The 12998-nt window shown below is 37.3% G+C and overlaps 1 protein-coding gene across 5 annotated transcripts in view; it reads left to right on the top strand.

Annotated features, from left to right (window-relative positions):
• FBXL4 (F-box and leucine rich repeat protein 4) overlaps positions 1 to 12998 on the top strand; it is a 102588-nt gene that overhangs the window by 27921 nt on the left and 61669 nt on the right. For all 5 annotated transcript variants that reach the window (XR_010599556.1, XR_006176201.2, XM_042857628.2 and 2 more), the window contains exon 5: positions 8192 to 8436. Coding sequence is in view for 3 of the 5 variants with exons in the window: in XM_042857628.2 (XP_042713562.1) it covers positions 8192 to 8436 (245 nt within the window). In the remaining 2 variants the exon portion in view is untranslated. The remainder of the gene's footprint in view (positions 1 to 8191; positions 8437 to 12998) is intronic.

Raw genomic sequence — 12998 nt, 5'->3', positions numbered from 1 at the left:
GGTTATGCAATTCCTTGCATTCCGGTTGTGGGTGTCTGATTTACATAATCATTGTCTAGTTATTTCTCAATGGTCATATAATAAGTGACTTTGTATACGTTTGGTGATTGTTATTAGCCAATCAGTGTTCAGGTAACCAGACTGTGAGCATGTACATTTCAACTTAGCTACTACAATCCCTCAGTTCTGCCTCTTGAACTCAGAATTTTTCATCTGTTTCCCAGAACATGCACGCTGTGGCTTTTCATTCCTTTCATTTGAAAAATTCCAGACTTTACAGTACATGAAAGAGAAGGAAAATTACTAAAAAACAAACTACTGAAATAGAAATCATTTTTAAAATAGTTTAAGCCCTTCATCTTTTCCATTGTCCCTGTCTACATACGACATCAGGACTCTTGTCCCTAAAATAATTACTATACAGCATATTTGTATTTATTGTTTGTATTGGGGAAAATCTCGGCATCTTCCACCCAATTCGGTGTTGAAACACAACACAAAATACACTAAAGCAGCGATCTCCAAACTTTTGTGTATTATTTTGAAAAAGTCAAGAGGTCACAATCAGATTCACTGTCCTATTCTAGAGCCTTTGCAGATCCTCTGCTTTGCAACACAGAAGGTGCCAGAACCATCTGTAAATTCCATGGGAAGAATACACTCAGCATGGGAGAGTCACCAATGGCTTTAGGGCCAGCATAGACAGCTCTTCTCCCTTCCTCCTTGTAGTCCCCAATGCAGAGGGTATATTGGCCGTGGGGATTGGCTGGAATATACTGTGTTGGGGACTATAGCCTTCTGCTCAGATTATAGCCATTTGTAGGCTTCTCTAATCTGTAGTAAGGGAGAGAATTGGGGAACCATAACTGATATTGGTTCTCAGCTTTTCCTTTTACTCACCTCTTTGGATGCCCTAGCTGGTTGTGTGGGGAGGAAAAGGAGCCATCCTTTGCTAGGCATTCCCCCGGGACCCAGGGAAGCTCTTCTTGGGGTTCCCAGACCCTAGCAAGGAAGAAGGCAATAGAACAGGCAGTTACATTCTCCTTCCCCTACAGTGCAACAGCAGCTACTGAGAGTGCTCCTAGCTGGAATCGGAGCTGCTATTGGGGCTAAAGGAGAAATGCTGGGAAGTGGTGGTCTCTTCTATCACCTCCCCAAGTGTTGGAGCTGGTTCAGTCACTTTCCATTTTAAAATTGCAGGGCATGGCTCAGAGAACAAATTTTCAACTCAGAATCAATTACAAAGGTTTTTTTTCCTTAATACAGTCACCTCTGAGGGCCAATGTTTAGAATCTAAAGGACCAAGCTGGGCACCAGTGCATTATAGCTCTTCTGGGAAGAACCTGGCTGAAGGGAATGAGTGGGGAGAGAGAAGAAGGAGATAAGAGTGAGGATGTAAGAGGAAAGTAGTGGAGATTCTGGGAAGGGGAGCAAGGAGGAGGGGCCAAAAGTGTTGAACTTTTAAAAGAAAATAGTTTTCCTCTCAGCTCACTTTTGTTTTTGTAGTTTTTCTTTCCATTTAAAGTTTTTAGTATTAAAATACAACATTCAGTCTAAAGAGGAGTATTCATAATATTTGTGTGATAGTCAAACTCTGGGCCCCATTTCTCACTGTTTCCTTATTCTAATCAGCTCAGTATTTAATTAATGAGGAAATAGCTGTATTCTGGCCTGAAACATTTTCAGGCTATCACAACACACACAGAATAGTTTAGTTTTATATAAATGTTGTTACTCCTAATACCTCAAATGCACAAAACCCAGGCAAAACATTTTATTGTTTTGAGTGTACTCTGGGACACTGTCTGCCCCAGAAAATCTTGTCATGTATTACTTTGTTCATTATATTTTTCATCATTTAAAGAAAATACTTCTTAAACTAGGAAAAATGTGTTTAAAAATAGGTCTGTTTTAGAAAGGATAAGCAAACTGATTTGCAGTCTGTTGGATCAACAAAACGTTTCTTTTGGTGATCTTATTCTTATCCAAGTCCTTAAAGGTATCAGCGAAGAAATGTTTTGGATCCATTTCTGTTGTGCCTATGAACTCCTGTCTCCTATTTGTGTGTCTCCATTTTTCTCTCCTTTTAGTATACTGCTTTTCCCTTTTTTTTTTTAACCCATTTTTTAATATGTTGGGTTTCATGAATACATTTATATGGTCTCTCAGGTATCAATGACATTTTATGTTTTGTGTGTCCAGCCCGTGATCCACTGAACACTTGCAGTGTTCATAGATTTGCTGCTACCAAACAAACAGAACACCCCAGCTTACCAGTTCCACCTCAGATCACATCTCTCTGCTTTACTTAGATATATATATATAGTAAAATCAAATGTAAGTTTATTTAGCAAAGCACAGATTCAAGTAATAACAAGTAGAAATATTGGAAACAAATGGTTACATATAAAATAAAATCATAGCATGCATTCTAGAGCCTAGACTTAATTAACAAGATACTCTCATGCCTTGTAGAGTATTGTACATCCAAAATCCATGTAGCAGACAGGTTGGCTGTGACCCTCCTTTCAAGGCAGTCCATTTACCTCCTATGTGAAGAGTCCCATGTGTTCCCTTGCACCTCAAGATATATGAGAACAGTCATTTTTCTTTATGAATAAGCAGGACCCCTCCCTCTTGCTCTTTTTTTCCTCCTGCAAACTTCCTCTCTTGCAGATTTTGCAATCTCTCAGTTCACCTGACTTAATATGCAGATAGACCTATATTTTGAGACAAATAATACACACATGACTGGGAGAAAGGGCGATAGGTATCGTTACCTCCTGCCTGAAAATAACGTTTCAGAGGTATATCACCTCCTGGTGATCTGCCTTAACTCCCACACTTTGAGAGCATAATTTTTAGTATAAATAAATAACTCTTTAAATATCATCCAGACACATTTCGCAATGATTATGACCACCAGTGGGCTATTGGCTCTCAGTAGACACCTCACGTGCCACCCTTTGGTCAACTATTATGCAGATATCCAACCCAGAGGATTCCTTTAAAACTCTATGCTTCCTCTCAGCCAGTTGGCACCAGTAAGTCCATGGGTCATCAAAGAATCCACTGGGCCCTGGCTTTTTCCTTTCAAGGCTTTAGATTATTTGATTCCTGTCTCTGACAGGAAGATCCTTTTAGAACAGTCCCATTCCCCCCACCGCCCTTTGTGTGTTCCATTCTTTAACTCTAGAAAGGACACTGAAAAATTTGCAGTATGTTTTTTCCACATTGATCAAAGCCTGCATCCTGAGGCACATAGGTGATGGAAGTTGCTTGCTCAGTAAGAATGAAAGCCCGCTCCACCTGAGTGGCTTTGGCAATTTAAGTAAAGCATCAGTGGACAAATTCTGCAAAGCAGTCACTTGACACTCTCTCCACACATTTACTTTGCATTGAATGTACATGCATTTGCTGATAAAACCTTTAGTCACATGGTACTTAGGGCTGCGTGTTCCCTCTTAAGGAGCCATTTGCTATAAGGATAGGGAGCTGGAATATACTATCTCCCCTTCCTGTCTTTTTCATCAGTGATTCTAGTACACACTTTTTTCCTGATAGCTTGTCCACGCTCCCTTTTTCACAGCTTAGGTGCTTGCTAAAGTACTGCTGTACCAGACCTGGTCATGGAGATGAAAAATTATAATGCCATTTACCTGATAATTTCTTTCTGGCAACACAGACTCTCATCCAGAGGAACTTTGTTCTGAATAAGGAGCTAATGTAGATTAACACACATTTTCTTTTGGATTGGAAGGAATCAAATTGGAGAATTTGGTGGAGATTCCTAGAAAAAGCAAAAATTGTAAGATTTGATTGGTCCTCACACCCACTTGTCTGGCCAAGGAGAAAGGAAGAACCCAGAGTCTGTGCGAATTTGACTCGGTCTTGGAAAGGAAATTATTGGTTAAATGAAGTTGTAATTTGCTTTTGATCATATTAAAATGCTATTGCTGAACAAATTTACTGTAGATAAACACAGTGCATTTAGTGGTTACAGTATTGTTAAAGATATATTCCATGCATTGAAGAGCTAAAAATTAGTGTAATGGGAAATCGGTTCTCCCCTGTATGAACCAGTAGATTCTCATCAGCTCCAGGGAGTTCAGAAGACCAGCTAAGCCCCAAACACAGCTCCAAATGTTACCAAGTCTGATGAGCTAGGATGACCTGACCACCACCAAAAGGGTGGTGGTGGGGAAAGGGTACCAGAAAGAATGTAGGGATATATATAAAGGGGTGTATTGGTAGTTTATCATGATCTGCACCTAAAGTTTTAGTCCCATTTCCCCGTAAATTCCCTTACCTTTCTGGCAGTTCCACAATTTCCTTGGGAAGAGTCCTACCTCTGTCACGAAAATGTGAAAGTGAGCTGTCAGGTGTGGGGAGAAAAGAAAAATGCAACTAGCTGACTCCAATTAACCAGTCCTCCCAGAGGATGGTGGTGAGAGGGGCCTGGAGTTTTATATAAGCGCAGACCTAGCTCATTCCAGGGGGGAGAGAGCAGAGTCAATACCCAAGGAGGCTGGGAGGCTGAAGGAGTACCAAGGGGAAAAACAGCTCCAGAAAGAGGTAGGAGGAGAGACTGTCACCTTGGGGAAAAGGTACTGAGTTTGGATAGAGTTGAGGCCTGCCTTTCTAAGAAACTGGAATTGCCTGAGAGATAAGCGAAGTTATTGGGAAATGGGACTAAAGACAGGGTGTTGATGATGATGATAATAAAAGGGGTGTATCAGGTTTTTAGTTTCTAAGTATTCTTACATTCTCTCTGGTGTGGTCATGTCATTCTGGCTTACCAGCCTCGGTGACATTTGTAACTGCAGAATTTGAGACTTAGCCAGAGGGCCAAGTCATGTTAGTAATTGTCTGCTGAACTCCCTGGGGTTGGTGAGAATCCATCAGTTCATAACTGTATAAACACCCTGTGCCTTAATGGAGGAAGGGAAATGTTCTGTACTTTTTTCTATAATCTTGTATATACATCTTGAGCTCATCGCAAACAAGTGAGTTGCTGCAATGTGAGAACATGGGATATGATGACAAAATGGAGACATAGAATAGATGATTACCTTTACTGTGTGTAAAGAATAACCTTTTCCTTTTTTTCTTTTTGAGTTTGTTCACTGATAATTATTTAGAGCTGCGAGTGGAGACTTCCAAATTGGTGCTTTGAATGTAGGTCCAATATCTGAATGTTCATGCTGTTGTTCTAGCATATATTGATCTAATGAGTTATCCTCTTTAAAAGCAGGGTACTCTGTACTCATTCATCTTGAAAAAGCATATATCCGATTTGTTATAATTTTTTTCTGTCTTACCTTAAGAAAACAACTCTCTTTTTTTGTATTCTGTTTCCTTTCTGTTGAAATCATATGTAAGTTTTAAATACCCTCTATGCTCTTTCTCTTTGTAACAAAGATGGCAGCTGCCATAATTCTTCATCAATGTAAAGTAACAACAGTTTGAAGGAAACTCCACATGTTATGAGATTAGTTTTCAAAAGCAGATATTCAGGCCAGCTGCATTCTGGGAGTTGTCCTGAACACAGAATAGTATAGCGCATCACATATTCATTATAGTATCAATTTGTACTTTATGCTAGGGGACACACGGACACACTCTCTCTACTTTTTTTCATTTTGGATATTACAAAATAGTCTAATTTTAGTAAATAAAATAAAATGTTGGGTTTAAATTTTTCTGGTTAAGAGGCTGATGTAGTAAGAGATTTCATCTCAGGTGGTATAGAGGTAATGTTCTGTAGGTTAGGAAATACTTTTAAAATAATTAGTTTAAAGGGACATTGGTGAGCTTTTCATAGTCTTGCCACTGTTTGTAGTGCTCAGAAGTCAAAATATTTTTTCCATTTAGCCAAATTTTGATGTTCTCCATCTCCAGTTTTCATTGCAGTCGAAATTAATGTTAATTTATCAGAAATTATGTCAGCATAATTCTGGAAGTAGGTTTTGCTGACTTGTATTCCCTTTGTTGGTCAGCTTGCCTGTTCAACAGGAGAGCACTATAAGTCACTAAAGATCTTAGATGAACAGTGGATATTTTACTGCAGTGGAAAAAAACTTGGAGGGAGTAGTGAATATTCAGAAAATATATATTTATGGTGGATTATAAAAAATGGAATAGCTGAAAGCTTACAGCGCCGCTATAATTTTAGTGAAAGCATATGTATTAGAGGTATAATAGAACCACACAAAGAACTTTGTTAAGCAACTGTACATTTCTTAACAATGCCGAAATCAAGGAACTTTAGTTAAGCCAATATTAATGTCATGCCACCTCGACTCCCATGAAGTTATTCATACATCACAATACCTAAAAGCACTAACTCCTCAGCTATGCAATATATTTCCTTTCTATTGCAACATGTAACCAACCACAAAATGCATGTTCAGTTCTTCACAGTCTCATTGAAATGCACAACCTGAACTCCAACCTCAGCTAGTTAAAAAGAGTTTCCCTCTAAACATGTATACTAGTGAAGTCTGTTGTTTGTACATGGAAGACTGAACATTAAGACTGCAGTTAAAGTTGTGTGGTTCTAAGGAACTGAATGTGTGCACAAATTGTATTGTTTGTATGTTAGAAATTAAAGGACATGTGTGAAGCCAAGGAGTCTGAGAGTGAGTTTGTGTTTATTATATCTGAGTACAGAATCTAGAGCTGGGTGGGAATCAGATATTTCATTTTGCAGGGAATTTTGTGACTTAGAAATTTCTTCCATTCTGAAACAGAACACACAAAAGTGTTGAAATGTCCTGTTAAATGAAATTCTAGGGGGTGGAATTCATTTTGGGTTGATAGAAATATTTTGTTTTTACAAAATTGAAATGTTTCATTCCTATTTTGATTTGATAATATATAACATTTAAAAATTTGAAATAAAAATCAAAATATGTTCAGTAAAGGTTAAATGGAGCAAAACATTTATTTCAGATTTTGTTTTTAAACAAACTTTTGTCAAAACTGGCACATTGCTTCTAAATGTTTTGCTTTCAACAAATCTGCGTTTACTGGCCGAAAAAAATTCTGTTGGAAAATGTTTTGACTGTCTCTAAATCATTTGCCTTTAGGTGTTTGTGTGTGTTAATGTTGTCTTAACTGGAGATTTCTTTCATTGTTAATGAGTGTAATGATTGAGTGAATTTTCTATCAATCTCTAATCTAACAAAGTTTTTGTGTGGCAGTTTTCCTGTTTTTTTTTTCCTTTTTAAATGAGTATCCATATTTATATTTATCCACGTTTACAAGTGGAACACGGTAGGGAAAGCAAGAGTAATTGAACTAGGGCATTATAAGGTGTGTAGTAGGGCTGGGGAGGCAGATTGGGGAGTATTTTGGAGTCATAGCTGTTTGCTTTGGTACTGGCTAAAGAACTTGTGTTTAGAGTTACATCTGGAACAGGGAAGGGATGGAACCCCAAGCACAAAGCAAGAGAGTGATTAGGTCTAGGAAAAAAAGAGTCAGAAACTGGGAGTTATACACTGGTCACATTTACTTAGTTGGACTGCAGCCAGAATCGTGGGGCCTGGGAGGTGTAGGGCTGAGGCTGAAGCATAGTTGAATCTTACAGCAGGGAACAGAGGGCTAAATCCCAGAAAGATCAGGGAATGGGAAGTTTGGAGCAGAGCAGGGGTGCTGGAACAATTTGTATAATGGAGTTGCTGAAAGCCATTGAACCAAACTGTAAACCCTGTATATGATGGAAACCACTTCAACTCCAGGGGTGCGGCAGCACTCTTAGTTCCAGCACATGTGGAGCAGAGTCTAATTGTTGTCTCTTGCAAATGTGCTACTGGCTGAAAAACAAATGCAGGGAAGAAGAGAGAGGATGTCAATTCAGTGTCTGGTCAACTCAAAGAGCAGACTGTGAAGGAAGCTATGGAAACATAGGGTTTACATTTATACAACTTCAAATTAGCTCGGGTAAGAAGCTTCTTAATAGTTAGAAAGCTTCTGTTTCTTTTAAATGCTGTTTCTTTTCCACTGTTGCTTAATGTTATCTAACTGATAAGGTGGTGATTTCTTATTTAATTGTTAATCTATGGTTTATTTGAGACACTACTTTAAATAAAAATATTAACTTTGTAATTACAGTATATTTTCTTACTGCTTGGCAAGTTTCCCTTCACATTTTGAATTCTGTGATCTGTTTTTTGTGTTTTTAATATAGCTCATTCAGTTGATTTTGAGTCACCTTACAGTACCAGACCTGTGTAGACTAGCACAGACTTGTAAGCTACTATATCAGCATTGCTGTGATCCTCTACAATACATTCACCTCAGTTTACAACCCTACTGGGCAAGGATAAATGACACATCTCTGGAATACCTACTGTCTCGCTGCACTCTCATCCAGTGGCTGAATTTATCTTGGACAGGAAACAGGGGAGCCATATCTGTTTCTGGATTTAGCAGGTCAGTGCTCAATATACTGAGGTATTTCAGCAGGCTCTGTTTTCTGAGCTGCCATTCAGTAGTTTCGTTATTAAATATTTAAAAGCCTTTAGACCTCATGCTTGTATCAAAAGGCAGGCATGCAGCGTCTTTGTGTTTTTACCATGAAGAGCAGGATTTTTTGATGTAGGAAATCATTTATTTTAATACATTCTCCAGCTAAAACAATAAGAGAGATTGCACACAACGATAGAAGTCAGTTTAATGTGATAGATTACATATATTTAATGACAGGTTTCAGAGTAACAACCGTGTTAGTCTGTATCCGCAAAAAGAACAGGAGTACTTGTGGCACCTTAACAAATTTATTTGAGCATAAGCTTTTGTGGGCTACAGCCCACTTCTTCGGATGCATAAAATGGAACATATATTGAGGAGATATATATACACATACAGAGAGCATGAAAAGGTGGGAGTTGTCTTACCAACTCTGAGAGGCCAATTAAGTAAGAGAAAAAACTTTTGAAGTGATAATCAAGATAGCCCAGTACAGACAGTTTGATAAGAAGTGTGAGAATACTTACATGGGGAGATAGATTTAATATACCTCATCTGCGCATGCCAAATGGTACCTACAGAAAAGTTTCTCTTAATAAGAACTCATGTTAACATTCTTCTGTAATATTGAGGCTCCTATTGTAATTATGCTATAAAAATTTTTCACAGATAATACCTTCAAAATGTCCTTGATTTAGATGAAGCCATTAAATGTCAGTATTCTGGAATTGCTATGATATTGAACTGATTATATTTCTCACTGTGTACTGTATGAAAGAGAACTGTCAAAAAGCAGTCCTGTAAGTTACTAAAGCACAAACTCAGATATATTACTGAAGGTAATGAATTGATAAGTTTAGTTTAAACTCTAGTGACTAGCTCATGGACAGAGCTAGTAAGTGATGTATGGGGTTACATTTTCAGATCATTCATTAGGCCAGCAAACTGCTTCATATTGGGGGTGAGTCCCTGAGCCCATGAAGAGCCCCGCTGAAGTAAATGAGTCTCCGTGTGGGCAAAGGAGTTGACCCATGTGGAGCAGCTTGAAGGAGTGGGACCCTAAGTAACCACTGGAGTGTAATGTAAATTAAAGTATCTTCACGTGCACCTTCATGCCAAACTGGAAAAAATGACTATGTAGTAGTTCATTAAAAACAGCTAAATTGCAGGGACACTTTTCTGTATAACTACCATGTTCCTGGCTTGCTAATGTATCATTTTCTGCTTTTTTGCTCATTTGCCTTAAACAGTATCTATCAGGGCACTTCACTGTAAACAGAAAATGACTTCTTTAAACAAAAGATAACCAGCAGATGAAAGCTGAACTTCACTGATAAAAGAGAAATGTTTAGTCTAATGTAACTTTTTTTATATATATATTCTCTCCACTCACATATATTCATTTCTGATACATTTTTGCAGTACTGCAACCACTTTTCCCTTTCGGAGTACAAAATACTCTGAAAATTCCGCTTTTTTTCTAAATATCATTCAAGGTGCATCTCTCCTTATATGTAGATTTGTAGGAAACAAGACATTACATAATTTAATATACAAAAGCATTTCCTAATGCTGGATGTGCGGTTAGATACATTTGGTGTCTGCTGTCATATAGATGCTCAGTAGTGTCATTCCTGTTAACTCTGCCTGTTGAAAACTAGAAGTGTGTGCAAGTTCAAGCTTATATAGATATACAGTGCAATTTTCATTTTTTACATGTGCAGTACAGATTAATCTCTGAAAAATCTAATGCATGATATTTAACTGTATTAGTTAGACATTGGTGTAATTGGTAGTGGAATAACTGCCCAAATTCAAAGGATTACAAACTCTGCAAAATAACATGGCATTATTGGTCTAGGATAGGGTTCATTTACTGATTGGCCCTTTTACTTGTCTACGGAAGTGACAGCTGCAGTGATTTGTAGTCAGCATTCCCAGAATAAACACTAAGTAGTCATAACTTGATTAATGAATAATCTGAATAAGCATGTCCTATTTATGTTCATAAGTGAACAAGATTTATTTAGAACAATTTTAAGAAAAAAGTGTTCTCTCAGACCTTGGAGATGATTGCTAAATGATCTGTATTTTTAGGAATCAGGCAGAAAAAGTGCATGCAGTCAGTTGGGTTTTTGGGAGGTTTCTTTGGCCGAGGTTTGTTAGTTGCGCAGCTATACGATACCCTTTAGAATCAGGACTAGTGAACTAAATTACTGGAGTTTTTTTAAATATACCATTTACACAGGATTTTCACTCTTTTATATGTTTTGGCCAGTTTTTTGAAAGATTTTACTGTGAGGGCACATATCTTGAAGCGCTGTCCGTTGTATCTCTTTTTTTCTGTAGAGATCTCTCTTTCTGTTTTTATAAATAATTTTAAAAAGACAAAGTTTTCTGTTTCATCACTGGGCATTGACCCGTTTCTGTCATTTTCTGGCACCAAGAAAGGGAAGTCTGCTTCCCATTTGGGTATTGCTAAATGAATTTGAGTGTGTTTTAAGGGAGCATAGATGTTAGAGGAGCTCTTATTTCTCATAGGAATTAGTGTGAATTCCTTTTGTAATATGGCCACTTCCTGGATAAAGATGGACTTTCCTCAACAGAGGAAATCTGTCAAGTGGCCTTTTAGCATTCCACACACAGCTTCACGTGCCTCCATTATCTGGATGTTGGAGCTTCCTCTGATGCAGTTTAAAAATCATATTGTAAACAAATTACATTCTCTATCAATTATACTAACACTACCTTAGATAACTTAAAGGGGAATATATTTTAAAAATCAAATATTTTGATAACAGTGGGTGAAATTTTGGCCTCATTTTAGCCAGTGGCAAAACTCCCATCAGGGTGGATTTGATTTAAATCACTAGTCAGGAAGACTCGATTTAATCACGGATTTCTACATAAAAGTGCATTCTTATTAGTTGTTATAACCTTAATAAATATTTTTCACAACTCAGAGATAGATGTAGTTTCATTTTTAGAAGGTACACACTATACATTTTTAGTGATTTATTTTGAAAACTTTTCAGATTAGTTTTACAGCTATATCAGAAAATGAACGATTGGTTATTTAATTTACCAAAAGTAATTGAAGTAGATATTTATGAAGTTATTGGGAGGATTTTCTTGCCATGCTGTATTAGGAGGAGAACATCACCAGACAGACATTTAAATTCTTTTATTTAACTAAAACAACAACGTTATGTATTCTGGATTTTTTTTCTTCACTAGCAAACATATATTTTAACAAAACAAGCATATGAATTTTTGAATTTAGTTAAACATTCACGTTTTTTAAAATCGGGTTGGCTTTTGTTAAAATTGTTTTTAACTAAAATAGTTAAATTAAATATTTAAAAAACAAAACAAAAATTAAATCGACTGTATCAGCCAGTTCAACATGAGGAACTTAAAATATTGGCTTCTGCAGCTAACTCGATCGTCTTCACTTTTATTTTCCTGTTTGTTCATAATCTGGAAAAGAAAAACAAGCTTTCCTGCTTTTTCAGGTCCCAAACGATTTCTCGATTTGGAATGATTAATCCAAAGGAAGAAAATATTCTTTCTACACAGGCAGAAGTAGCTATTGCTGTTAAAAGTGAGATTATCACTTTAACACTCTCTAAATCCAAATGCTTAACTGACTTCCACCAGTTCACTGGTGTGACTTTCTTTAAAACATCATCAGCAAACATATATTTCTTGAGTGGTTCACCCTTAGCTCTGAAGTTTATTATAATTGACATTATGAAGGGATGATTGCTGGATGTCCATATCATAGCTTACTCCTCTTCTTCAGCAGTTAAGGTTTGACCCTGGTACTGAGTATTGAGAATATTTTTAAGAAAATGAGCTGGAGATAGTGCTTGTCCCATTCGTTTTTTTAATACTTGTAATTTAACTCTGTCGTTGCATATTTCGCTTTTTAAGATCTCATTCAGTTCCTTCCAAATTTCAGCAGCGTCAGCAATAAAACAGCTATTTCCCTGCATTTTGTTCAAGGCTACAGAAATAGGCTTCAGGGTACTTGGCATGTGTTCAACATTTCTCTTAAACCCAATGTTGAGAACTTTGGCTGTGACAGTGCCATCTATTTTTTCATTATTTTGTTCACAAACTGTCATCAGATTAGGCCAGTTCGTGACATAGTACTCAAAATAGTCCACTACTGAGTTCCATCAGACGTCTTATGGGATAGTTAGTTTGGTTCCTTCTACTTTTTTTCAGAGCAGCTGCTGCAAAGTCGTTGTTACGGAAGTATTTTGCAATTTCAACAACATTAGCCTTTATTTCTGGAACACTGAAATCTTTGGCTAGGAGGTGCATCAAATGAGCACTGCAACCCTATGTTATTAGCGTGGGACTCGCTTCTAAATAATTTCTTCTCATCTTGGATACATTTGCAGCATTGTCTGTGACCAAACGGCGTACTAGACATTTGAATTTTTTTTCACAGTTTGTTATAGCTTTTACTGCTACTTGTAAGTATTCTGCTGTGTGTGCATTTCCTGATGTCTCAA

The sequence above is a fragment of the Chrysemys picta genome, chromosome 3 (genome assembly GCF_011386835.1).
Source record: "Chrysemys picta bellii isolate R12L10 chromosome 3, ASM1138683v2, whole genome shotgun sequence".
Classification (NCBI taxonomy): domain Eukaryota; kingdom Metazoa; phylum Chordata; order Testudines; family Emydidae; genus Chrysemys; species Chrysemys picta.
Note: the sequence above shows the minus strand (reverse complement) of the source record. Positions and strands in the feature narration are given on the sequence as shown.